The sequence below is a fragment of the Leptodactylus fuscus genome, chromosome 3 (assembly GCF_031893055.1).
Source record: "Leptodactylus fuscus isolate aLepFus1 chromosome 3, aLepFus1.hap2, whole genome shotgun sequence".
Lineage (NCBI taxonomy): Eukaryota > Metazoa > Chordata > Amphibia > Anura > Leptodactylidae > Leptodactylus > Leptodactylus fuscus.
The window spans coordinates 72,357,672-72,382,073 of record NC_134267.1 but is presented as its reverse complement, the minus strand read 5'-3'; the positions used below and the strand labels follow the sequence as shown (position 1 = coordinate 72,382,073).

General features: G+C 42.9%; 1 protein-coding gene across 1 annotated transcript in view; it reads left to right on the top strand.

The window, feature by feature from the left end:
* SMOC2 (SPARC related modular calcium binding 2) overlaps positions 1 to 18,390 on the top strand; it is a 240,022-nt gene extending 221,632 nt beyond the window's left edge. The window contains exon 13 of the mRNA XM_075267794.1: positions 18,034 to 18,390. Coding sequence (XP_075123895.1) covers positions 18,034 to 18,054 — 21 coding nt within the window. The 3' untranslated portion in view covers positions 18,055 to 18,390. The remainder of the gene's footprint in view (positions 1 to 18,033) is intronic.
* Positions 18,391 to 24,402: the final 6,012 nt, after the last annotated feature.

Sequence of the window (24,402 nt, the reverse complement as noted above, 5' to 3'; positions counted from 1 at the left end):
ATATCAGTAACTCTTATGTGAGGCACACAGGGGGTTAATGTGAGGGACATGATGGGGTTAACTGCTATTACTATGATCCCCATGGGGTTACTAAGCTGCAATGCACATGACCAGACTTTTTATCTGCAATGGTTGTGTCCCCCCCCCCCCCCCCGGCTTATACTCAAGTCAATAAGTTTTCCCAGTTTTTGTGGTAAAATTTGGGGTCTCGGCTTACATTCGGGTCGGTTTATACTCGGGTATATACAGTAAAAAAAATTTCTTCAGATGAATAACCCAGTGTTTTTTTGACATACTGTAAAAGCTTCCAGGTAAACATATGTTGTTTTGCAGTTGATGTACATACAGATTTCAGGCCCTATATGCTAAATGCTCATTTCAGGGGAAACCCAAATTTTTCCACCAGCCAGTCAGCCACTACCTCCAGTCGTGTTCATACCCAAGAGTCTGCCCCTCTTTCCTACCAACATGCACAATCTTCCCAGCAGATTCATCCCACCCTTTCCCCCTCCCAGGAGCTACCAGAATAATTTCTGTGTCCTTAAGCCCAAACACTGGAGCATCCGTCCAATATACCTGTCCCATACAGGTGTCAAGCAAGAGGTCTACTTGCCATACAGTATAGACCATACTTCACATATGCTCAAAATAGATACTGTGTATACATCGGTTTGTTCGCCCAATATACCTGACCCATACGGGTCTGAAGCATTGGGTCTACTTGATATCCAGTATATACCGTAAGAGGTAAACGCTCAAAATAGATACTGTGTATACTTACAATACACTACGCTTGTATACATAATTTTTTGCGCCCAATTTACCAGACCCATACGGTCTGAAGTAAAGAGTCTACTAGCCATACAGTATACACCACAGTATGTATACACTCAATATATATACCCTGTATACTTCCAATTCACAATGCTTGTATACATCTTGAAATGCGTAAGGTTAGCGTAAGAGGACGGGGGGGTGGGGTGGAAATCCAGCTGGGGGCCCAGGCCGCAGTCCAGCTACTGCAGATCCAATGCCTACTGGTCAGGGGCAACCAGCGTTGTGCTTATCCACAATCCCCGGCTTGATGGCAATGTTAAGCAGGGTACAATGCAGACCAGGCCTGAGCACCAGGAACAGGTTTTATAATGGCTAGTGGAAAATGCTTCCAGCTGAATTTGCACCAGCCAGTCAGCCAATACCTGAAGTCGTGCTTCTACCTAAGAGTTTGCCCCTCCTTCCTCCCAACATGCCCAATCTTCCCAGCACAGTCATCCCATCCTTTCTCCCATCCCAGGAGATGTTTTTGGGTCCTCTAACTGTCTCTCACTCTGGCCAACCACTTCCCACATCCCAGGAGCTAACAGACGAATTTCTCTGTCCTGATGCCCAAACATTGCAGCATCCCCCATCTCCTGCCAATTTTGTGGTTGTGGACCTGCGACCAGCATTTCTCTGCCTAAGTGATGATGACAAGACACAGTTGCCATGAGGATAGGCTGTAGTTATGTGCGGTGCGCAGGAGGAGAAGCATATGAAGGATTTGGAAGAGGAGGTGGTGGACGACGAGGCCACTGACCCGACCTGGACAGGGGTGATGTCTAGCGGGGATAGCAGTGTAGATGTGGAGGCAGGCAGGCACCAACAAAGGTGGCTAGAGGCAGAGGCATGTCCAGAGGCACAGGACAGCTGCTTCAGAGAAGCCAGACCAGAGCCAGCAAGGCCCACCTGTACTAGCCACTCTTCCAAAACTCGCCCATGTTGGCCACCTCCCTCGATGGTGTGTAGATTTTTCAACGTATGCGCGGAGGACAAACTGAGTGCGTTTTGCACACTGTGCAACTCAAAACTAAATAGGGGCTCTGAGAAAAGCAACCTGACCATCTCAGCCATGCCTCGTCATTTGGAAGACAAGCACTGGGCTCAGTGGGAGAGAGCCCAACGCTGGACAATCGTCATCCGGCGTTACCGCCAGTGACTCTTCCACTGTGTCCCATAACATCAGTGAGGCCCTGTGTTCCACGATTTTCTGTAAGGTCCACTTGGACAAGCGCATGCGGTCAGGGACGCTGCATCTCACTCACAGCACACTGGGTGAATGTAGTGGAGGCTGGGCCCGGCTCGCAAACTGGGAAGGCCTATCTCCTCTCCCAGCCCAAAATTCACGCCAGGGGTTCTCAGAAAGCCTACTCCTCCGCTGCAACATCGTCCCCAGCTGTGAGCTGGAAATGCTGCAGCACTGGTGCGTGTTGACGTCAGCAGATCATGCTGAAGCTCATCAGCTTGGCTGACAGAAAACACACTGCCCCCGAGGTGAGGGATGCCATCCTAGAGGAGACTGCAATGTGGTTTTCGCTGATGCACCTGGGACCAGGCTTGTTTGTTTGTGATAATGGCCAGAACCTGGTATTGGCTTTGGAGTTTGCCAGACTCAAACACAGTCCACGCCTGGCCCACGTTTTCAACTTGGTGGTGCCAACTTTTTTAAAAACTTACACCTATGTTCACGATCTACTGATGAAAGTGTGGCCACTTCCGTAAGTCTACAGTAGCCTCTGCTAGCCTGAAAACCCTCCAGCTACGCCTACATCTGCCTGAAGCACCGGCTGTTGTGCGAGGTCAGCACACGCTGAAACACTAGATACCATATGTAGAGCAGGGTGTGTGAGCAAAAGAGACCTTTAATGGAGTTCCATCTCCAAAACCCAAGGGTTCATCAAAGTGAGCTCCCTCAGTTTCTCACCCATGAGTGCCCATGGATGGCAGACTTATGTGAGATACTACGCGTCTTTGAGGATTCCACCAAGAGGGTCAGCTATGACAACGCATTAGTGAGCGTAACAATTCCGCTCCTCTGTGTGATGCGAGAATCCCTCCTCGCAATTAGGGATAACACATTGCACGCTGAGGAGTCCGGGATAAGCAGACCCATCACAGCTAGATACTCAGAGTGCACTCCTGTTAGCTTATCAGTGTTGAGTGATGGAGGAAGAGGAGGAGGATGAAGTGGCAAATGATGTCACTCACACACGTGAGGCTAGTGGGGAAGTGCAGTGCGTCCCATTGCTTCAGCGCGGATGGGGCGAAGGGGAGGAGGAAATTGAGAGTGACCCTTCTGGTGGGGGCAGCAAAATCATGCTAAGTAACACTCTGGCACACATAACTGACTTCATGTTGGGCTACTTTTCAAGTGATAAACGCATTGTACACATCATGGAGATGAACGAATACTGAATTTTTGCAATGCTTGCACCCCCGGTATAAAAGTAACATCTCATCTTTCATTTCGGTAGAGGGGAGGACCAATCGCATAAATGTATTGCCACTAGCAACTGGTGCAAATATGATGGAAATGTTTGCATCAACCTTCACTGGCGCCAGAGAAGAGAGTTTTTCCAAGAGGCTATCAACTGCCATCCGGTCCACACCCACCAGAGGCACACTCTCCAAGGTGTGGGACACGTTAATGGCACCCCCTCGCAAAACTAACACTACTGAGGGGCCTAGTGTCACCAGAAGTGAAAAGTATAGGCGCATGTTGCGTGAGTACCTGGCCAACCACAGCCCTGTCCTCTCCGATCCCTCTGCACCCTACACATATTGGGTGTGAAGTTAGACCTGTGGCCCTTAAAGTTAGCCTTTTTGGTGGGACAGAGTGTACACAAAGAGTCACATCTGTCACTTGCTGAGCGACTCTTCTACTTGTATCATCATAATTGAACCTGCGTGTGTATGTTTTCTTTTGAGTTCAAGTTTGATTTCTGTTTCCTATCTTGTCACAACTTTTGAAAAATGAAAACTGTTCAACGATTTACTGTAGTTATGTTTTCTAATAGTATGTTAGATTATCAATAGAATATGAATAGATTAGAGTTAGAATATCGATAGATCTGTATTTGATTATTTGAGAGTTGCTGAAGAATGGCATGTAGAAAAGTTTTTCTTCAAAGATAATTTTGGAATTTTTAAGGACTAGAGTTTTATGGGGTATGGGGACACTCGTCCACATTAGGGAGAGTGTGCCTACATAGGCAGTACGGAGACTTACAAGTCATTCCTGCTCCGCTAGGGATTATGGGTAGAAAATATGCAAATCTATTCTCCTGGATGGAATTAGGAGAACAGAGTGCACTCTGTACACCACCCTATAGAGGGCAGCATCCTTAACATCATGAACGACTCAGTTATAAAGTCTTTTAATCATAATGTGGATTTAATTGCTAAATCAGTATTTCTGTCCCAAAAGGAACAGATTCCCAACTATGAGAGTTTTATAGTAAGTCTTCTCTTCTCAGAGCCCTTAGGTCCTTGGTATGAGTTGAGCCTTGCACCAGCAGTGTTTAAATGTTGTGCCTCTTGGTGTGATGTGAGCCTTTCACTAGCAGTTTTTACATTTTTTGCCAATTGGTGTGATGTGGGCGGGTCTTTCACCAGCAGTTTTTACATTTTTGCCCCTAGGTGTGAGTTCAGACTTGCACCAGCAGTTTTTAAAATTTTGTCCCTTGGTGTGATGTAAGCATTGCACCAGCAGTCTTTAAATTTTGTGCCCCTAAATGTGTGATGTGAGCCATGCACCAGCAGTTTTTAAATGTTTCCCCTTTGGTGTGAGTTCAGACTTGCACCAGCATTTTTTCAATTGTGCCCATTGGTGTGAGTTCAGACTTGCACCAGCAGTTTTAAAATTTTTGCCCCTTGGTGTGATGTGAGCCTTTCACCAGCAGTTTTAAAATGTTTTCCCCTTGGTGTGATTTCAGACTTGCACCATCAGATATTAGGTAGTAGATAAACGCCATATATACCGGATGACAGTATACAGGAATGAGTGAGTTCACAAACTGATGTATACAAGTGTATATTTTTTTGTATACACAGAGGGTAGATATATTGAGCATATAACAGCTTTCTTTTTTTTCCGTAAATCTTATTTTATTTGTTTTTTTACAGCATACAGCTTTCTTCTCACAGTTATGAGTGAGTTCACAAATTGATGTATTCAAGTGTTTTTGATTGAACTATACACAGAGGGTAGATATATTGAGCTTATGTATTGCCGTATATATATATATTGGATGACAGTATACAGCTTTCTTCTCACACAGTGGCACAGATACAATGTGAGTGAACAAAAACACTTGTATACATCAGTTTGTTTGAAGTATACACGGAGGGTAGATAGATATGGTGTTTATCTACTACCGTATGTTGCGGATGCAAGGACAACTGCTAGCTTCTCACTCCTATGGGACACATATGTATTGTATACCAGTGGTAGGGAATTGGAGCCCTAAAAAGGGCTTTTGTTGAAATTCGCTGCAGGATGAGTGTATATACTGGAGGTGTAAATACACTCATCAAGCAGTGTAGCCAATGTTTCTTGCCTGCCTAGCATAAGCTAATCCCTCTCTAGCCCTCAGCATTGTCTCTCCCTATCTATCACCAAGCCGCAAATGACATGAACATGGCTGCCACTATACATCTGAGGTCACCTGATTTAGCCAGCCAATGACCTTTTCCTATTTTTTTTCAATGCCTATGTTTTCCTGCTTCCTGTCCCACCTTTCTTGCACAGTTATTGGTGCAAAAAAAGCGCCAGGGAAGGTGGGAGGGGATATGAATTTTTACTGCATTTACCGCGTGATATTCAATCGGAATCGAATATGTCGATATATTCGATCGAATACCTACTTGATCGAATGGTATTCACTCATCTCTAGTTATAAATGTATCACCATATTGTATTATAAGGATATATTGGAGGATTGTCAACAGCTAGTATTGTCACAACCTTTCACTGACCAACAAGTTGATACAAGCTCATATTTGGATAAAAAAAAAAAAACTAGGTGAAAGGAACTCTATGGTAGGAGCCCTCCTTCTCCCAGAGATTTGTTTCTGTACTTTCTGGTATACCCCTTCCTGTTTTATCCACGTAGCAGCAGCATTCTCGTTCCAGGAATCAGTGTAAAAAATTCAGTGTAAAGACTTTCTACTGATCATTGCACTCACAATATATATTGGCATTCTCATTGAAAAGCTAGTTTTGCTGAAAAGTTTTCTCTTTTAGTGAACCTCTATAAGTGGCTGAGCCTTGGCTTCAAGTTTCATTTTTACTACTTGCTTCATTCAGCTCACTGATGTCCTTGGTTTTCACTCAGAAAAATAAGAGCTTAGTCTTGGTATGTAATTGCTTGTTCTTAAAGAGGTTGTCAGGGCAAAAATGTTATTTTTTAAATAGGCCAGGAGAGGCGAAAATATATAATAAAAAAATCATACTCACCTGTCCCTGGTGCTCCAGTGTTCTCCCAGTGTGGTCTAGTCCTGTTGCTCAGCTGTGTTCTTGAATAGAGATGAGCGAACACTAAAATGTTCGAGGTTCGAAATTCGATTCGAACAGCCGCTCACTGTTCGAGTGTTCGAATGGGTTTCGAACCCCATTATAGTCTATGGGGAACATAAACTCGTTAAGGGGGAAACCCAAATTCGTGTCTGGAGGGTCACCAAGTCCACTATGACACCCCAGGAAATGATACCAACACCCTGGAATGACACTGGGACAGCAGGGGAAGCATGTCTGGGGGCATAAAAGTCACTTTATTTCATGGAAATCCCTGTCAGTTTGCGATTTTCGCAAGCTAACTTTTCCCCATAGAAATGCATTGGCCAGTGCTGATTGGCCAGAGTACGGAACTCGACCAATCAGCGCTGGCTCTGCTGGAGGAGGCGGAGTCTAAGATAGCTCCACACCAGTCTCCATTCAGGTCCGACCTTAGACTCCGCCTCCTCCGGCAGAGCCAGCGCTGATTGGCCGAAGGCTGGCCAATGCATTCCTATGCGAATGCAGACTTAGCAGTGCTGAGTCAGTTTTGCTCAACTACACATCTGATGCACACTCGGCACTGCTACATCAGATGTAGCAATCTGATGTAGCAGAGCCGAGGGTGCACTAGAACCCCTGTGCAAACTCAGTTCACGCTAATAGAATGCATTGGCCAGCGCTGATTGGCCAATGCATTCTATTAGCCCGATGAAGTAGAGCTGAATGTGTGTGCTAAGCACACTCATTCAGCACTGCTTCATCACGCCAATACAATGCATTAGCCAGTGCTGATTGGCCAGAGTACGGAATTCGGCCAATCAGCGCTGGCTCTGCTGGAGGAGGCGGAGTCTAAGGTCGGACCTGAATGGAGACTGGTGTGGAGCGATCTTAGACTCCGCCTCCTCCAGCAGAGCCAGCGCTGATTGGCCGAATTCCGTACTCTGGCCAATCAGCGCTGGCCAATGCATTCTATTAGCTTGATGAAGCAGAGTGTGCACAAGGGTTCAAGCGCACCCTCGGCTCTGATGTAGCAGAGCTGAGGCTGCACAAGGGTTCAAGCGCACCCTCGGCTCTGATGTAGGAGAGCCGAGGGTGCACTTGAACCCTTGTGCACCCTCAGCTCTGCTACATCAGAGCCGAGGGTGCGCTTGAACCCTTGTGCACACTCTGCTTCATCAAGCTAATAGAATGCATTGGCCAGCGCTGATTGGCCAATGTATTCTATTAGCCTGATGAAGTAGAGCTGAATGTGTGTGCTAAGCACACACATTCAGCTCTACTTCATCGGGCTAATAGAATGCATTGGCCAGCGCTGATTGGCCAGAGTACGGAACTCGACCAATCAGCGCTGGCTCTGCTGGAGGAGGCGGAGTCTAAGATCGCTCCACACCAGTCTCCATTCAGGTCCGACCTTAGACTCCGCCTCCTCCAGCAGAGCCAGCGCTGATTGGCCGAATTCCGTACTCTGGCCAATCAGCACTGGCTAATGCATTGTATTGGCGTGATGAAGCAGTGCTGAATGTGTGTGCTTAGCACACACATTCAGCTCTACTTCATCGGGCTAATAGAATGCATTGGCCAATCAGCGCTGGCCAATGCATTCTATTAGCGTGAACTGAGTTTGCACAGGGGTTCTAGTGCACCCTCGGCTCTGCTACATCAGATTGCTACATCTGATGTAGCAGTGCCGAGTGTGCATCAGATGTGTAGTTGAGCAAAACTGACTCAGCACTGCTAAGTCTGCATTCGCATAGGAATGCATTGGCCAGCCTTCGGCCAATCAGCGCTGGCTCTGCCGGAGGAGGCGGAGTCTAAGGTCGGACCTGAATGGAGACTGGTGTGGAGCGATCTTAGACTCCGCCTCCTCCAGCAGAGCCAGCGCTGATTGGTCGAGTTCCGTACTCTGGCCAATCAGCGCTGGCCAATGCATTCTATTAGCCCGATGAAGTAGAGCTGAATGTGTGTGCTTAGCACACACATTCAGCTCTACTTCATCAGGCTAATAGAATACATTGGCCAATCAGCGCTGGCCAATGCATTCTATTAGCTTGATGAAGCAGAGTGTGCACAAGGGTTCAAGCGCACCCTCGGCTCTGATGTAGCAGAGCTGAGGGTGCACAAGGGTTCAAGTGCACCCTCGGCTCTCCTACATCAGAGCCGAGGGTGCGCTTGAACCCTTGTGCAGCCTCGGCTCTGCTACATCAGAGCCGAGGGTGCGCTTGAACCCTTGTGCACACTCTGCTTCATCAAGCTAATAGAATGCATTGGCCAGCACTGATTGGCCAGAGTACGGAATTCGGCCAATCAGCGCTGGCCAATGCATCCCTATGGGAAAAAGTTTATCTCACAAAAATCACAATTACACACCCGATAGAGCCCCAAAAAGTTATTTTTAATAACATTCCCCCCTAAATAAAGGTTATCCCTAGCTATCCCTGCCTGTACAGCTATCCCTGTCTCATAGTCACAAAGTTCACATTCTCATATGACCCGGATTTGAAATCCACTATTCGTCTAAAATGGAGGTCACCTGATTTCGGCAGCCAATGACTTTTTCCAATTTTTTTCAATGCCCCCGGTGTCGTAGTTCCTGTCCCACCTCCCCTGCGCTGTTATTGGTGCAAAAAAGGCGCCAGGGAAGGTGGGAGGGGAATCGAATTTTGGCGCACTTTACCACGTGGTGTTCGATTCGATTCGAACATGGCGAACACCCTGATATCCGATCGAACATGTGTTCGATAGAACACTGTTCGCTCATCTCTATTCTTGAAGTGATATTCATTGCTATTGCTATGACATCCTAAGCCCCTTTTGCTGAATTTGCTGATTGGCCTCAGTAATCATGTGCAGTGGAGACTTCTACCGGAAGACAAGAACGGATCATGTAGCAGGACCACACTGGGAGGCTCCGGAGCACCAGGGACAGGTGAGTAAGCCTATTTAAAAATTAAAACTTTTGCACAGACAACCCTTTTAATTCTCTTTTTCAGCTAGCCAAGAATGGGTACAGTTCATATTCTGATAATTCACCAATTTTGCTTCCCTGTTGGCTTTATAACGAGGTCAAAAAGTGTGGCAAACCTGTAGTCATCCCTTTGCTTGGTTTTAGCAATATACTTGTCACTCTGCAAGTAATGAAGGAGCTTCAGGGGCTTGCCATAGTTGGTCTAAGGGAGCCTTCACACGGAGTAAACGCTAGCTCATTTTGGCACGTGTAAAATACACATGTGAAATATCATTGAAGTCAATGGGAGTCTTATTTTTACACGTGAAATTTTTACATGTGTATTTTGCCAAAATGAGCAAACGTTTACTCCGTGTGAAGGCTCCCTTAGTTAGCGTGGTTGTCGTCCTCATCACCTTCACACAAATGTTCTAGCTGTGAATTATCAATATTAATTCTACATCCAAAGTCCTCCTCCTCAAGTCCAGGACCACCACAACTCAGACCCAGTTCCTCATTAGCCTTCATCTGGAGGACAATGTAAAATTGTACGTGTGGATTCCCTACAGCCCCAGGGTAGTGACTAAGATGTGGAAGTTGTTTTTTGATTTTTACTCTTCCATTCACAGAGCTATATGAGAGCCTAATGTTACAAAAGGTCGGCACTGTATAGAATTTAAACAGCTAGTTCTACTACTCTCTGTGATCAGCCATATCTTGCTATTTTCTGATATCTGCTCCAGGGACTCTACTATAACACCTGGAAACACCCTTTTATTTTATATTTGTACTGTTAAAGGGGTATTCCCACGTTGCATACTCACCAGTCTTCACTGCTGTAAAATCTTCATTCTTCCTGGTTTCTTGCATCATTTGGTGGGTGGGGTTTCACATGCAACCTGCCATTTAACTCCGCCCCATATTATCGTGTAGCTCCGCCCACCGCATAGCGTGATCCTATGGGGCGGCTGAAGGGCCTGTGATATCATCACAGGTCCTTAAACAACACTATATGCACAATATTGGACTATGAAGTACAGGCAGGAGCAACTCCATTCTGTGTTACATACAGAGACTGCCTGTCTCTGCCATAATGAACACAATTGAATTAGTTAGCCTGATAACTGGGAGAACAGAAGACGAGTTCAGAAATGAAAGCAGCTTCCCTCCTCTATCTGAGTGCAGGACCTAGGTCACGTGGTGTAGACACAGGAATAGCTAGAAACACAGGCTCGCTCCCATGCACTTAGCCCCTCCTACCTCTCCCCTGAGAGCAGGCAGATACATCACTTGACTTTTGAGCAGATAAGTCAAGGGCTGTGTCAACAATGAATTGAATAAAGTAAGATAGTGGACAAACAAAGCAGTTTTGCTGAAGCAGTGTATTTAGGAAAAGTCTTACATCCACATTATCAAGCAGTATAAATAGAATCCTTGTGATGGGACAGCCCCTTTAAGGCTAAGGTCCGACGCTGGAAACAAATACTGCAATTTACAGTACCAACAAGGTGAATGAGGTTCTGATTAATGTCATCCACACCTTGTCGAAATAAAGCTGTGAAAACTCACCATGTTAACTCTAACTGCAGAATCTCATTTTCCATATATATTTAATTGGGGAAGAAAAAGTGCAGAGAAACACAGCAAAAACTCAATGAAATACGTACCAATGCTTTCTGCTTCTAGTATACCTATATGGAAAACCCTGACATTTCCATAGGTATAATTGAAATATCTGCAATTTCCAAATCCACAACATTTTTGGGAATGGCAGCATGCCTGCTGAGCGTATTTTTCTGCAGTGTGTGGATGGGATACTCTAGAATTCCATTCACCATGCAGGGACTGTAAAACCCCACATTTTTTATGTTTACACCTCGTGGGGCCCTGGCCTTAAGCTATGTTTTTCTACATTTCCCATGACCAAGTGATAGTATGCCAAATGGATATGCATCTTTCTGATTGGCTTCAATCTGAACTATAAAGTCTTTTCCCTGTACGGGGATGTTCTTGACCACTCTGATTTTGCCATACTGTAATCACGAAAAAATAATGCCACAAAATATGTGAATACAGTCATATACTTTAAGTCCAAAAAAATGGCAGTACTCCACAAGTTAAAAAAAGGAATTAAAAGTTCATTCGCCCACAGTTACCACAATTATTTTTGTGTTAGCAGATTTTGAGAGTCATTTGGGCAATTTAATAGGCACCTTTCCCAAATGAGATACACTAAAATGAAGATGCTCATATTTCTAAATATTTTTTTCTTCATCTCAGGTGCTGGGGCTCTATCACTGGGAAAAGTCATTTTTATCTAATCACATGCTTGCATAGGCTGTAGAAATGCTATTCTACACTTACCTTTTGTATGTACTGTAGATTGCCTCAGTGGTGTCTGAATAAGTCCGTTTTTATTCACATGCTAATGAGCCTCCAGCCAGCTCAGGAAGTTCCCAGCAGCCTCCTCTCTCCCATTATCTTATATGTGTGTGAAGCAAACAGGAAGCTGGGTCATCATCAGCAGTAGGAGCAGTCTCCCATAGAAAACAGCAGAGAGAGGTGTGCACCATCTATCGTGCACTAGTCTAATTAGCATATGAATATAAACGGACTTATTCAGAAACCACTGAGGCAATCTACATACAAAAGGTAGGTGTGAAATAGACTTTCTAAGGGTTATGCAAAGGTGTGATTAGTTAAAAATGACTTTTCCTAGTGATAGAGCCCCTTTAAATTGTGGAACACTTTTTTTTCCCATTTTTTAACTGGAAACCGTTGTATGGAACATCATAGACTACTACCTCATTCTAGCTTTTCTTTCTTTTTTCTGCTTTTTTTTTAAAGAAGTAATAAAGCATACATGTTCAGACAGAAGCCCAAAGGCAAAGGTGCTACAAAATTGTATGGATGTAGGGTAAATCATAAATGTCTGAGTCATGGTGTCAGGGATCTCAGTTTAGCTACTATTGCTTTAAGGTTACCATGCTGCTTTAAATTTACCATCTGTGCAATGTTTCAGCTCTTCCATAAAGCCTTTTTCAAGCTTGAAACATTGCACAGATGGAGAATAAAGTTTCAATTCCTTTCTTTTGTTAACTTGTGGAGTGCTGCCATTTTTTTGGACTTTACTGCAGATAGATCCCTGACATGGATTTGTGGATGTGCACCCTTTTCTATACGAAAGTGTGTGTGTGTGTGTGTGTATATATGTATGTATATATATACACTCACCGGCCACTTTATTAGGTACACCATGCTAGTAACGGGTTGGACCCCCTTTTGCCTTCAGAACTGCCTCAATTCTTCGTGGCATAGATTCAACAAGGTGCTGGAAGCATTCCTCAGAGATTTTGGTCCATATTGACATGATGGCATCACACAGTTGCCGCAGATTTGTCGGCTGCACATCCATGATGCGAATCTCCCGTTCCACTACATCCCAAAGATGCTCTATTGGATTGAGATCTGGTGACTGTGGAGGCCATTGGAGTACAGTGAACTCATTGTCATGTTCAAGAAACCAGTCTGAGATGATTCCAGCTTTATGACATGGCATTGCATTATCCTGCTGAAAGTAGCCATCAGATGTTGGGTACATTGTGGTCATAAAGGGATGGACATGGTCAGCAACAATACTCAGGTAGGCTTTGGCGTTGCAACGATGCTCAATTGGTACCAAGGGGCCCAAAGAGTGCCAAGAAAATATTCCCCACACCATGACACCACCACCACCAGCCTGAACCGTTGATACAAGGCAGGATGGATCCATGCTTTCATGTTGTTGACGCCAAATTCTGACCCTACCATCCGAATGTCGCAGCAGAAATCGAGACTCATCAGACCAGGCAACGTTTTTCCAATCTTCAATTGTCCAATTTCGATGAGCTTGTGCAAATTATAGCCTCAGTTTCCTGTTCTTAGCTGAAAGGAGTGGCACCCGGTGTGGTCTTCTGCTGCTGTAGCCCATCTGCCTCAAAGTTCGACGTACTGTGCGTTCAGAGATGCTCTTCTGGCTACCTTGGTTGTAACGGGTGGCTATTTGAGTCACTGTTGCCTTTCTATCAGCTCGAACCAGTCTGGCCATTCTCCTCTGACCTCTGGCATCAACAACGCATTTCCGCCCACAGAACTGCCGCTCACTGGATGTTTTTTCTTTTTTGGACCATTCTCTGTAAACCCTAGAGATGGTTGTGCGTGAAAATCCCAGTAGATCAGCAGTTTCTGAAATACTCAGACCAGCCCTTCTGGCACCAACAACCATGCCACGTTCAAAGGCACTCAAATCACCTTTCTTCCCCATACTGATGCTCGGTTTGAACTGCAGGAGATTGTCTTGACTATGTCTACATGCCTAAATGCACTGAGTTGCCGCCATGTGATTGGCTGATTAGAAATTAAGTGTTAACGAGCAGTTGGACAGGTGTACCTAATAAAGTGGCCGGTGAGTGTGTATATATATATATATATATATATATATATATATATATATATATACATATATATATATATATACATATATATATATATATTTCTGTATTATCTTTTTTTAAAATTAATGACAAATAATAAAGATGAAAAGTGATGCATGTCTAATGTAACCTACACTTATGTATATTGCTGCAGCATGCTGTATATATCATGCTACAGTGATGTAAAGTTAAGTAGTCTACTATAATGGTAGATCGCACTGCACGTTGCACTGACCATTTCAAAAACTTCTTTTGGCTGAAAATTCCCCTTCTGGCAGCACTGCGCACTTACTTGCATTAACTGGTTTGACTCTCACAAGGCAAGATTACAGAACAGTTCAGTATACGTGCCAGCTAGGAGTTTGTAAAGTCTCCTAGGTCTATCATAGCAAAGTAACTACTGTGACTTGCCTGCGGCTGGCGTTAATAGTCCCTACACTTAGAAATATCTTCATTGCCCCCAGAAGCTATAACTGGAAACTTAAAGGGGTATTCCCACGTCGCATACTCACCAGTTTTCACTGCTGTAAAATCTTCTTTCTTCCTGGTTTCTTGCATCATTTGGTGGGCGGGGTTTCACATGCAACCTGCCATTTAGCTCCACCCCCAAATTAGCATGTAGCTCCGCCCACCGCATAGCGTGATCTAATGGGGCAGCTGAAGGGCCTGTGATGTCATCACAGGTCCTTAAACAACACTATATGCACAATATTGGACTATGAAGTACAGGCAGGAGCAACTCCATTCTGTGTTTGTTACATACAGAGACTGCCTGTCTCTGCCATCATGAACACAATTGAATTAGCTAGCCTGATAACTGGGAGAACAGAAGACGTTCAGAAATGCAAGCAGCTTCTCTCCCCTATCTGATAGCAGGAAGCTAGGTCACATGGTGTAGACACAGGAATAGCTAGATATACAGGCTCGCTCCCGTGCACTTAGCCCCTCCTCCCTCCCCCCTGAGAGCAGCAGATACATAACTTGACTTTTGAGCAGCTAAGTCAAGGGCTGTGTCGACAATGAATTGAATAAACTAAGATAGTGGACAAACAAAGCAGTTTTGCTGAAGCAGTGTATATAGGAAAAGTCTTACATCCACATTAACAAGCAGTATAGATAGGATCCTTGTGATTGGACAACCCCTTTAAGGAAACCCTACTCTGCTCAAATGAAGCTCGCCAGTCTATTTAGAAGGCCTTAACTGACTACTTTTAGAAAATGACACACCGAAAGTTCAACCCAGCATGATCTGAGAAGCGCATAGATCATTGATTAGAGATGTCTTTACAAGGAGATAATGGTGGACTTTTGCAAGCAGAGATATGCTCCAAAACCAGTGGACATCCAGGGGATGGGCATTGAGCTCATCATGGGCTAATCACAAGGATGCACTGTGCAGAAAGGGCCACAGCAGGATCTACCTGCTTAGGAGGCTGAGGGCCTTTGGAGTTCAGGGGGCACTTGTTAAGGCCTTTTTCAACTCTGTAGTGGCATCAGCCATCTTCTTCGGAGTGGTCTGCTGGGCAGATATGAGTAGACTCGACAAGCTGATTAGAAGGATCAGCTCTGTCCTTGGGAGCCCCCTGAACCCAGTGGAGGTGGTGAGTGACAGAAGGATACTGTCCGTGGTGAGCTCCATGCTGGGGAATAACTCCCAACCCATGAATGAGACTGTGATAATACTGTCAGTGACCAACTGTTTCACCATAAGTGTGAGAAGGAGTGCTATCGGAAGTTTCCTTCTCCGCTGCAGTTAGGCTGTACCATCAACACTGAGCTAAGCATAGATCACTCCATACAAACCACTAAAAGATCCTTAAGTTGTGATATCCCTCCTACTGTCTTCTTTACCATTATCTTTTTATCTGTACCTACTGTCATTGTAATGCCTCTAGCTTTTTGTATTTGTATTTTGTATTTTATTTTATATTATTATTGTGTTATCTATGCTGCTGTAACCACTGAATTTCCCCATGGTGGGACTATTAAAGGAGTATCTTATCTTAAGCTTAAGCTCCTACCTTAAAAAGAAAAGGACTAAAGAAATTGTTGACTTACTGTATTGCCACGCTAGATTGCTAGCATAGATGGTCAGCGACCCAGTAGACTCTCTCAAACCTAATACTGTGTAGGGAACAGCCTAAAAACTGCCTCAATTTAAAAGTGGCTAAGGGTAAGTTCACATGGAGTTTTTTGGTCAGGGTTTTGAGGCCATAATTGAAATCAATGGGAGCCGCTCAGGTCTTTTTTCCAGGAGCCGCTTCTTCAGGCTCCTGGGAAAAAAGAAGCGAGGTGCTCATTCTTCAGGCCAAGTCGCCTTGCGATTCAGCCTGAAGACACTCCCTATTCCGGACTAGGCCCATTCATTGGGCTTAATCTGGAACAGAGTGCGCAGCTGGATGCCGATGCAGTGCACCGTCTTTCAGTCGGGGCTACCTGGTTTATGGATCGGAATCTGAGGCGGAAAAAAGGAGCGACATGCTCATTCCCTCCTCCCGACTAGGCCCATTCATTGGGCCTAATCTGGAGCGGAGTGCGTGACTTGATGCCGGTACACTGCACTGGCATCAAGTTGCAGCTACCTGTTTTTTGGTCCAGAAACTGAGACTGCCTCCGCCTCAGTTTCCAGACCAAAAAACCCCATGTGATATGTTCGTATCACATTAAAAGCAATAGGGGAAAAAAGCCTCCCATTGATTTCAGTAGGGAGCGCTCGTATGCCCGCACCCATTCAAGTCAATGGGAGTTTTACGTTCAGAATGAGCGAAGCGTATACTTCATGTGAAGGCTCCCTAACAGTTTTTGTCATGAGCATTTCTGCCTCTTTTGATACAAAACATAATTTTATTTACATTGGCAGCTGCGGCCTGGTGCTAAAATTTGCTAAAGGAAAGTTTATTATCCACAAAAATCCCTTAGTCACTCAGTGACAGTCTATCGCTGGGTTCACACCTGCACCTCGTTCTCTGTTCTCAGGTTTCCGTCTTCTGCAGACAGAAGACGGAAACCTGTCAGACCATGTCTGGCCGTGAGCGCCAGTGAGCGTTTTGTGCTCTCCGTGGCAAAACCAGGTTTTTTTAACTGGACACAAAGTCCTGCATCTCCGACTTTGTGTCCGGTTAAAAAATAAACGGTTTCGCCGCGGAGAGCACAAAACGCTCACCAGCGCTCATGGCCGGACACTTTTCAAACCCATTCATTTGAATGGGTTTGAAAAATGCCTGCAGGTTTCCATTTCCTGTCCAGTTTTGAGCAGGAAACGGAAACCTGCGTAATGGAGACCCTGGGCGCAAATGTGAACGAGCCCTTACACGTAAATTTTTTATAAAGTACATAATCATGCATTTTATTTCTTCAAAGGGGTTGTCCAGGCAAAAATGGACATCCCTTTAGCTGCTAGAGGCAGTAAAAAAAAAGGCATATTCACCTGTCCCCATTGCTCTGGTATCCTCCCTTGCCTCCTGGTTCATCTGCTCCCACGGCATCTTCTGGTAGTGGGACGGAGCAATGGGGACAGATGAGTATCCTTTTTCTTTTTTTTTTTACTTCCTTTAGCAGATTTAAACTTTAAAAGTTTAGCCTGAACAACCCCTTTAACAAAAATGTATAACTTTGCGCTTGTCTACATTAAAGGGATTTCCGGGGGCAAAATGAATTTTTTAAAAAGGTCTGTTATTGCTATTAATGGGTTAATAAGTGACTCCAAACGCCTTCTGCAATGTTATGAGTGATAGCTGAGGTCTCTGGGGGATCCTGGCATGTTCTGTATTTGTTTACATCTGAATCTTCCTGTTGTTATATTAAAAAAATGTAAACGTGTATCAGATGAAAAGTGTAGTTGACAGCCCTGTTTAAGGCTAAAGTTCCACATAGCACGCCACAGCGAAAAAGTGCTGTCGGAAAACCACAGTGGAAATGCATCACGATTTTTCCTGCAGTGCTATTCAGAGAAAGTGTGCAAAGTTTTTCTTTTTCTGCTTCAATTACACCCACAGAAATGGCCACTGTTTTCATAGGTATAATTGACATGCTGCAATTTCCAAAAACGCAACGGTTTTGGAAATCACAGCCTATCCGCTATTAGAATTTTCTTGCATTGTGTGTATGGGATTCGCTAGCAGGGACTGTAAAAACGGAGCAATTTACTTACACAGCAAAATCTCAAAGTTTCATCTTTAGATCCTAAATATAGGACTGCACCCAAATATTTGGTTGAAAAGCTGAAGCAAACTGACAAAAAAATATGACAAAAAATCTAATGTTTCAGTGTGTAAATATATGACTGTTCTTCCTCTTTCCTACAGATCTCCAGGAAACAAGGATGAAGACGCTTTGAAACAATCAAGAATCTTATTTGAGAGGCTCATGCTCATCGCCATGTAGGCAGTAATTCAAATAGTATTTGCACTTTGTACTTTAAATGTAAATTCACTTTGTAGAATTGTGATATTTAAGCAGACTTTTGAATCTGTGAAACATAATGAACTTGTGGAAATTTACGCATACAATGTATGTGCCTTACTCTCTGTAGCTATTATAGATGTACAAGTTTTGCATTCTCTTCATTCTTTTTTCTAATTTTGAATGTACATGTAGGTGCAGTAGATGGCTTGATAGGTGAACGTTCATGTATTATTTGATTTCTCTAGCACATTATATACTTAAGCTGTTTTTTCTTACGTCGAATGCCATATTTGGCCTTTTTAAGTTGTCTCATGTTTGTTTGTTATTTTGCATATTTTGTAATTATTGTGCTAAGCAAAACAATATCTTTGTTTTTCTGTTTTTTATGACAGCTTCTCCACCACTGAGTTACTGAGCTCAGGACGTATTTCTCTTACATTTCCTGCAGCGTTTGTTTGATTTGCTTTAGAAATAGTAACAGATCAGCTTTCCAATAACTGACAAATTCATCCAAGCCTCTGGGCACAGTCTGTCAAATAATCACAAAAAAGATTTGTTTTTCTGTTGTGAGAATAATCAAGCTAAAATAAGAATGTCAAAACAAAATCTGTTCATTGCACTTGGCTGTGATTTCATGTACCCATTTATTCTTCCTTCTCTCGGTGCCTAAGGTCAACATACAGCAAAAGCTTTCACCTGAACAAATTTTAAACATTTGCCTTCAGGAGGACCAGAGTGTGTGTAACTATCGCCTTGAGCATTCCCCTTGCCATCTGGGAGACGTTTGAACAAGCATTAATGCATTCCCCTTAATTTCTTTTGAGGTGCCTTAGGGAAAAAAGTATTTGCAGATGTGAACTTTATAGCTCAAGTGCATGAAACACTTTCCAAGAGTTTGGACTTGAATAAATTATATTCATCTGTTGGAGTAATCAATAACCCTCCACCTCCGAGTGTACAGATCACAGACATGGAAAAACTGCAGCATTTTCTTTTTTAGATTTCATTATACTATGTCAAATATGCTGAAGCTTACTCACATGTGGTTTACACCGGCCAATAAATAGCAGGGCATGCATTTTTCATATATTAATTATATGCATGCCAGAAACAGGCTTGTTGTGTTTTATAGCTTTTTTTTTTTTTTTTTTTTTTTTTAGTTTTGTATGCAGTGTCGTATCAGTAGCAGATCACACATGCTGTAATACAATGAAACTGAAACACACTTTCCTTTACTTAATAAGAGCGGCATAGTGAATGTTATGAAGATATACAGTATGATATTTCTTTGTTCTAAATATAGTTAGGCTACCCAGACATACAAGTAACTTACATTCTATACAGCTACGCCAAAGCATGTGAAGATCACAAATAGATTGAAAACTACAGAACCCTTGTAAAATCATTTATAAATGAATTGTATTGCTTTGTAATGCTTACATTTGCAATATTTAAATTGTGTATAGTCAAAATTGCTCTCGTCTCAAAAGATAGAGGATTTGTTCATATTAACACTTGACTAGGATACTGAAGATTTGCCGAATTTTTGCAGATAATTCCGTTTCAGAAAATCTCCACAAAGTCTAAATATGGAATTAATAATATGGCATTCCCCTTTTGCTTAATCTTCTGGGTATATTTCTGTAAGTTTTAAATAAATTGTGATGTGTTTTGGTGCAAATTAAGCCTTTTTTTTTTTTTTTTTTTTTAAACAAACACAATGTGATACAACAATACAATTTCTTAAATCAAAGGCCGTCTGTGGTTGGGAATCCAAGTCGGATGCTTGGAAATGTACCTTGAATAAGGGCTTTGGCCTCTTCATAAACCAGTCCCATACATGTTAATGAAGATATACGTCAGATAGGATGTCCATTACAACATACACCGGAAAACTAGCGTGAGTTATAATAAAAATGTCAGGCTGTAATGTCTCTGTCCTGGCCTACCTAGCTTACATTCATATATGGAACGGGGGGCTGAAGGGCATGTTTACTGCAAGAAAGGGCCTTGCGGCAAACGTGGTGTAGAGGGATTGATAAATTCTCCTCATTGATTTCAGTGTGGCTATTAGAATATCTGTTTTTTTAACAAATCCATCAAAAGACCACTCCCCTCCACTTTCTGGTCATCGACTTTCTGCTATAGCTTTTACGCACTGATTAGAAGAATGGGGCTAATGAGCAGAATATCTTGTGCCACAAGTTCTGTCGCTGAATCTGCTGCAGAATCTGTGGTGAAAACAACCGACTTATGTTTTTTGAATTCTTCTAAATACAATGAGAATCAGCCTTAGCAAATTCCTCTGTGATGTGAATATACCCTAAGTGGATTAAATAGTTCTAACAGTTCAAGACTTGAAAACAGCACTTACAGGGGTAGGTCATTTAATTTTTTTTGTTATTTAATAGTGGTGCTAGTGGGGCCATAAACAAATCCCAGGTTCCTGTTTACAGCAGTGGCAGCTCCCTTTGGGATAACTGCAGCCAATCACAGGCCTCAGCAGTCACCATTTCAAACGGCTGCAGCAGTCATGGGACATTACCAGTGATGTAAGGTGGGGGAGCTGTATAAAGGCAAACAGAGCTTCTGCCACTGGAGGGGGAGGTTCGGGGAGAGTAACGGTTTGTCATATTTATCCATTCCTCCCATTAAAATTCATGGGACTGAGACGCAGCATGGTCATGTGACCAACAAACTTGATGTCACCTTCTGAGATGAAGAAAGCCGCCATGTTTTCAAAGTCCTGCACAACCATTTTAATTACACTTGGGAAAAATTGATGTCAGTAGATCTAGCCACTAATTCTTATGCAGTGTGAAAGATTATCACATCGGGTATACAGAAAGCAAAAGATATCAGAAACTACAAAACTGCGTTTGTCAGTTGTACAGACCTCCAGTACTTGAGTTCTGGGCCAATAGTCCCTGGCCCCAGCTCTTCAGTTCAAAATGTTTTAAAACTGATTAACATTTTGTTCATAAAAATCTCACTGAAGACGAAAGACTTGCATTAAACGTTACTGCAGGATAACACATTCATTTTTCATTTTTGAGCAAGCTGAAAAAGGGTGATTCTAAGTTATGATGATGGATATAAATGATCTTGCTCATACTGAGTCACAGCTGTTGGATAGAGATACTTATGTATGCAATGTTTACTGGTGATCTTGTTTACCAACATTACAAAATACACCAGCGAGACCCAGAGAGTCATGATTTTATAAAAATATGTATTCTTAGGCATACATAGAACATTTAGGAGATCTAAAGACAGTGTTGGTTATTTTGGATCTCTTATACAGGAGAATGGAGTGCATGCATGGCCATCTTCATTGCACCGATGAGACAGAGGAAGGACCTAGTTCAAGGACTCAGCTTGATCAGCTATACGAATGTTGGATTGATAAAGAATGTAAACCTGGAAATAAAGTAATGTGTCATACAGGTGCTGAGGTGTTCTGATTATTACTGAATGCCATAATATACTTACAATTGTATCCATTTGAGAAACCTGCTAATTGTGTTTATTGTATGAATCCTTGCCTACATTATGCAGTTTTCTAGTGATACTGAAAGAAGAGAATTATTTTTATACACATATGTGAAGCATTCCTTAATGTGGGAGAAAATGCAACCTATATTAAAAATAGATTTTTGATACCCAAAAACACAAGTACTGTACTTTGTTCCTCACTATTTTTATCAATAAAAATATTCAGTTTCATAGTTAAAGGGGTTGACTTGAAATCACAACTTATTTATTTACAGAATAGATCATCATTTAAATGGGAGAACATGGAAGCCTTGTTCTCATGATCAGTGGGGGCTGTCAGTGATGGGACTTCCCTTTGATCAGATAAGTTGTGATTGTGTAATGGTGCCATTAAGGTTTCAGATTTAAATGACAAGAAGATGAGATAATAGAATATGTAAGGATCCATAGGCTACAAAAATTGGGCCACGAATATAAGGTCACATTTTATTTCATTTTCAGATATATCTCTGTTTACAGATGTGTCAGTGATGATGTGACTTGGAAGTTCAACTAAACTGTTTTATTGTGTTTTGTTTCCTTCTTGTTTCCCATTTGGTTTATCTGATAGTGGCTACAGTACTTGCTATTTCACATATAACTTGTGAATTGTTATATTGCTTAGTGATGTGACAACATTACTATGTGCCAGGTATGCTATTTCAATGTTTTGTTGTATCACATTGTAGATACTTTGAAAAAAAAATATTTTTTGATTATGGAAATAAACAGGGAAAATTAAGCAGAAAGTGATTTTTTTTAGAACATTCTATATTTATTGGAAGTTATATAGTATAAAGAAAGCATCCAGATAAGTTACATGAGGTATCAAAAAATAGGGAGCGACATAGAAATGGAGTTTAACATCAATAAATCAAACACATTGTCTATTGTCAGAATAAAGAGAGAACTAGGGGACTCTAACAAATGGAGTTTCCGAAGAAACAAAAAAAAAAGCAAGCAAAAAAGAGAAAGAAGATAACAGGAAGAAGAAGGGGGTGATAGCCTGGTGAAGCACGTATAGGTACAATGCAGGATGAATCATCTCTGGGGGGATTAGTACATCCATAAGTGGGGATTTGTAAATGCCAGATCTGAGATTGCCAAGAGCTCCTCCATGTGTTTCCAATGCATTGTTTCCTGGATCGTGGAGATCTGTGAAGTTTTCCACATTCTGGGTATGACCGATCTAACCACTAGTAGCATAAAGCTTATTGATGTGCATATGACTGTCTTAATCTTTCTCTGTATCAGAGAGGAGCAGCAGGGGTGGTTCATTATGCAGGGAACTCCCATCAGACTCCTGAGCAGATCAACAACCTGGAACCTAACTTGGAAAAGTGGGGGGCACTGCACATGTAACATAGTGATCCACTCCTGTCCACATTGTCAACACCTGCCACCAGTTGAGGGGTATCGAACAGAAGAAACACTGTACCATTTTATGAACAATTTCTAATTGGTTTCTTGAGCTATGCAGGAAGCCGTGAGTCTGTGGCATAACATGAGAGACCTGTCCCAATCTTCAGGCAAAATCCCTTTCCCAGGCTCCCACACAATTATGTGGGGTAGTAGATTTAGAGTTGAGAATGTCATAAATGATGAATCATGGGGATTCAAGTGTCTGTGGCTTGATCTATATGAGTGAGCAAGTTGGGTATATTCCCATTGCGCCTTTATGGACTGCTTACTCTCTGAGATGAGTTTGAGATATGGTTTAAGTCCCATTATAGCCAGCACATTCCTAAACCGCAAGGGGTCTAGTCCAGAAGAGTGACCAGAAGGGAAGGATTAGCCCAGAACGGAAGGAGTAACCGGAGTCAGGGAGACCATCCCTCGAAAATAAGTTAGTTTGTCACGAGCGATTTACAGTAGTAGATAATGTGACCCATAACATAAGACAGCCCTTCTACCATAGCACAGGCCACCCCTTGCCCGGGGGCCACAGGACTGTCTGTGCGGAAACATGGGATTGGATATTTTACAGTTGTACCCATAGTTTTGTCTGCAAGGCATGAAAATAATCAAGGAGCCGTGCAGCCATGGTTATCAACTAATAAAGGCAGTCAGGCATGCCAAGACCTTCCTGTTGTGTATGCCTAATAATCGTGTTTTGTGCTGCACTCCTCACCGCTAAGCGTCATAGTTTGGCGGTAAGGAACGCCCCCTCTGACAGTACAGCGCCATGGACTCTACTGTCAGGAGGGGCGTTTCTCCCAGACTGTCAGAAACGCCCTTCTGGCACTGAAGAGCTATGGGAACGGCACAGATAGCTCTTCACCAGGATAACGGGATATAATACTGCATGTGCCCAAGGACATGAAAGGACCTGTTTAACATCGTTAAAACTACCAACCCATGAAATATGTCTATTTCTGAAGGTCGGCTTGGATTGCGCACAATAAGGGTGAGTAATTGTGGGTGATAAATATTTAATAAATTGTGTCTGCCAAGAAAACCTGAAGGAGGTTTGTAAGGAGTGAACCAGGGGATCATATAGGGATATATTTAGTGATACACTCTTAGACATATTTAGTTTGTAATTACTATATGCATCATATTCCTGGATGAGATCAAACAATACCAGGAGGGAGGTTCTAAGCTATGAAATATACAAAAGAACGTCATCTGCAAAAGCCGAACACTTGACTTACCTATGCTTATGCCCGTAATGTAAGGGTTACTATGTATTCCATTTAGAAGCTGTTCCATGATGATCACATAGAGTGTGGGAG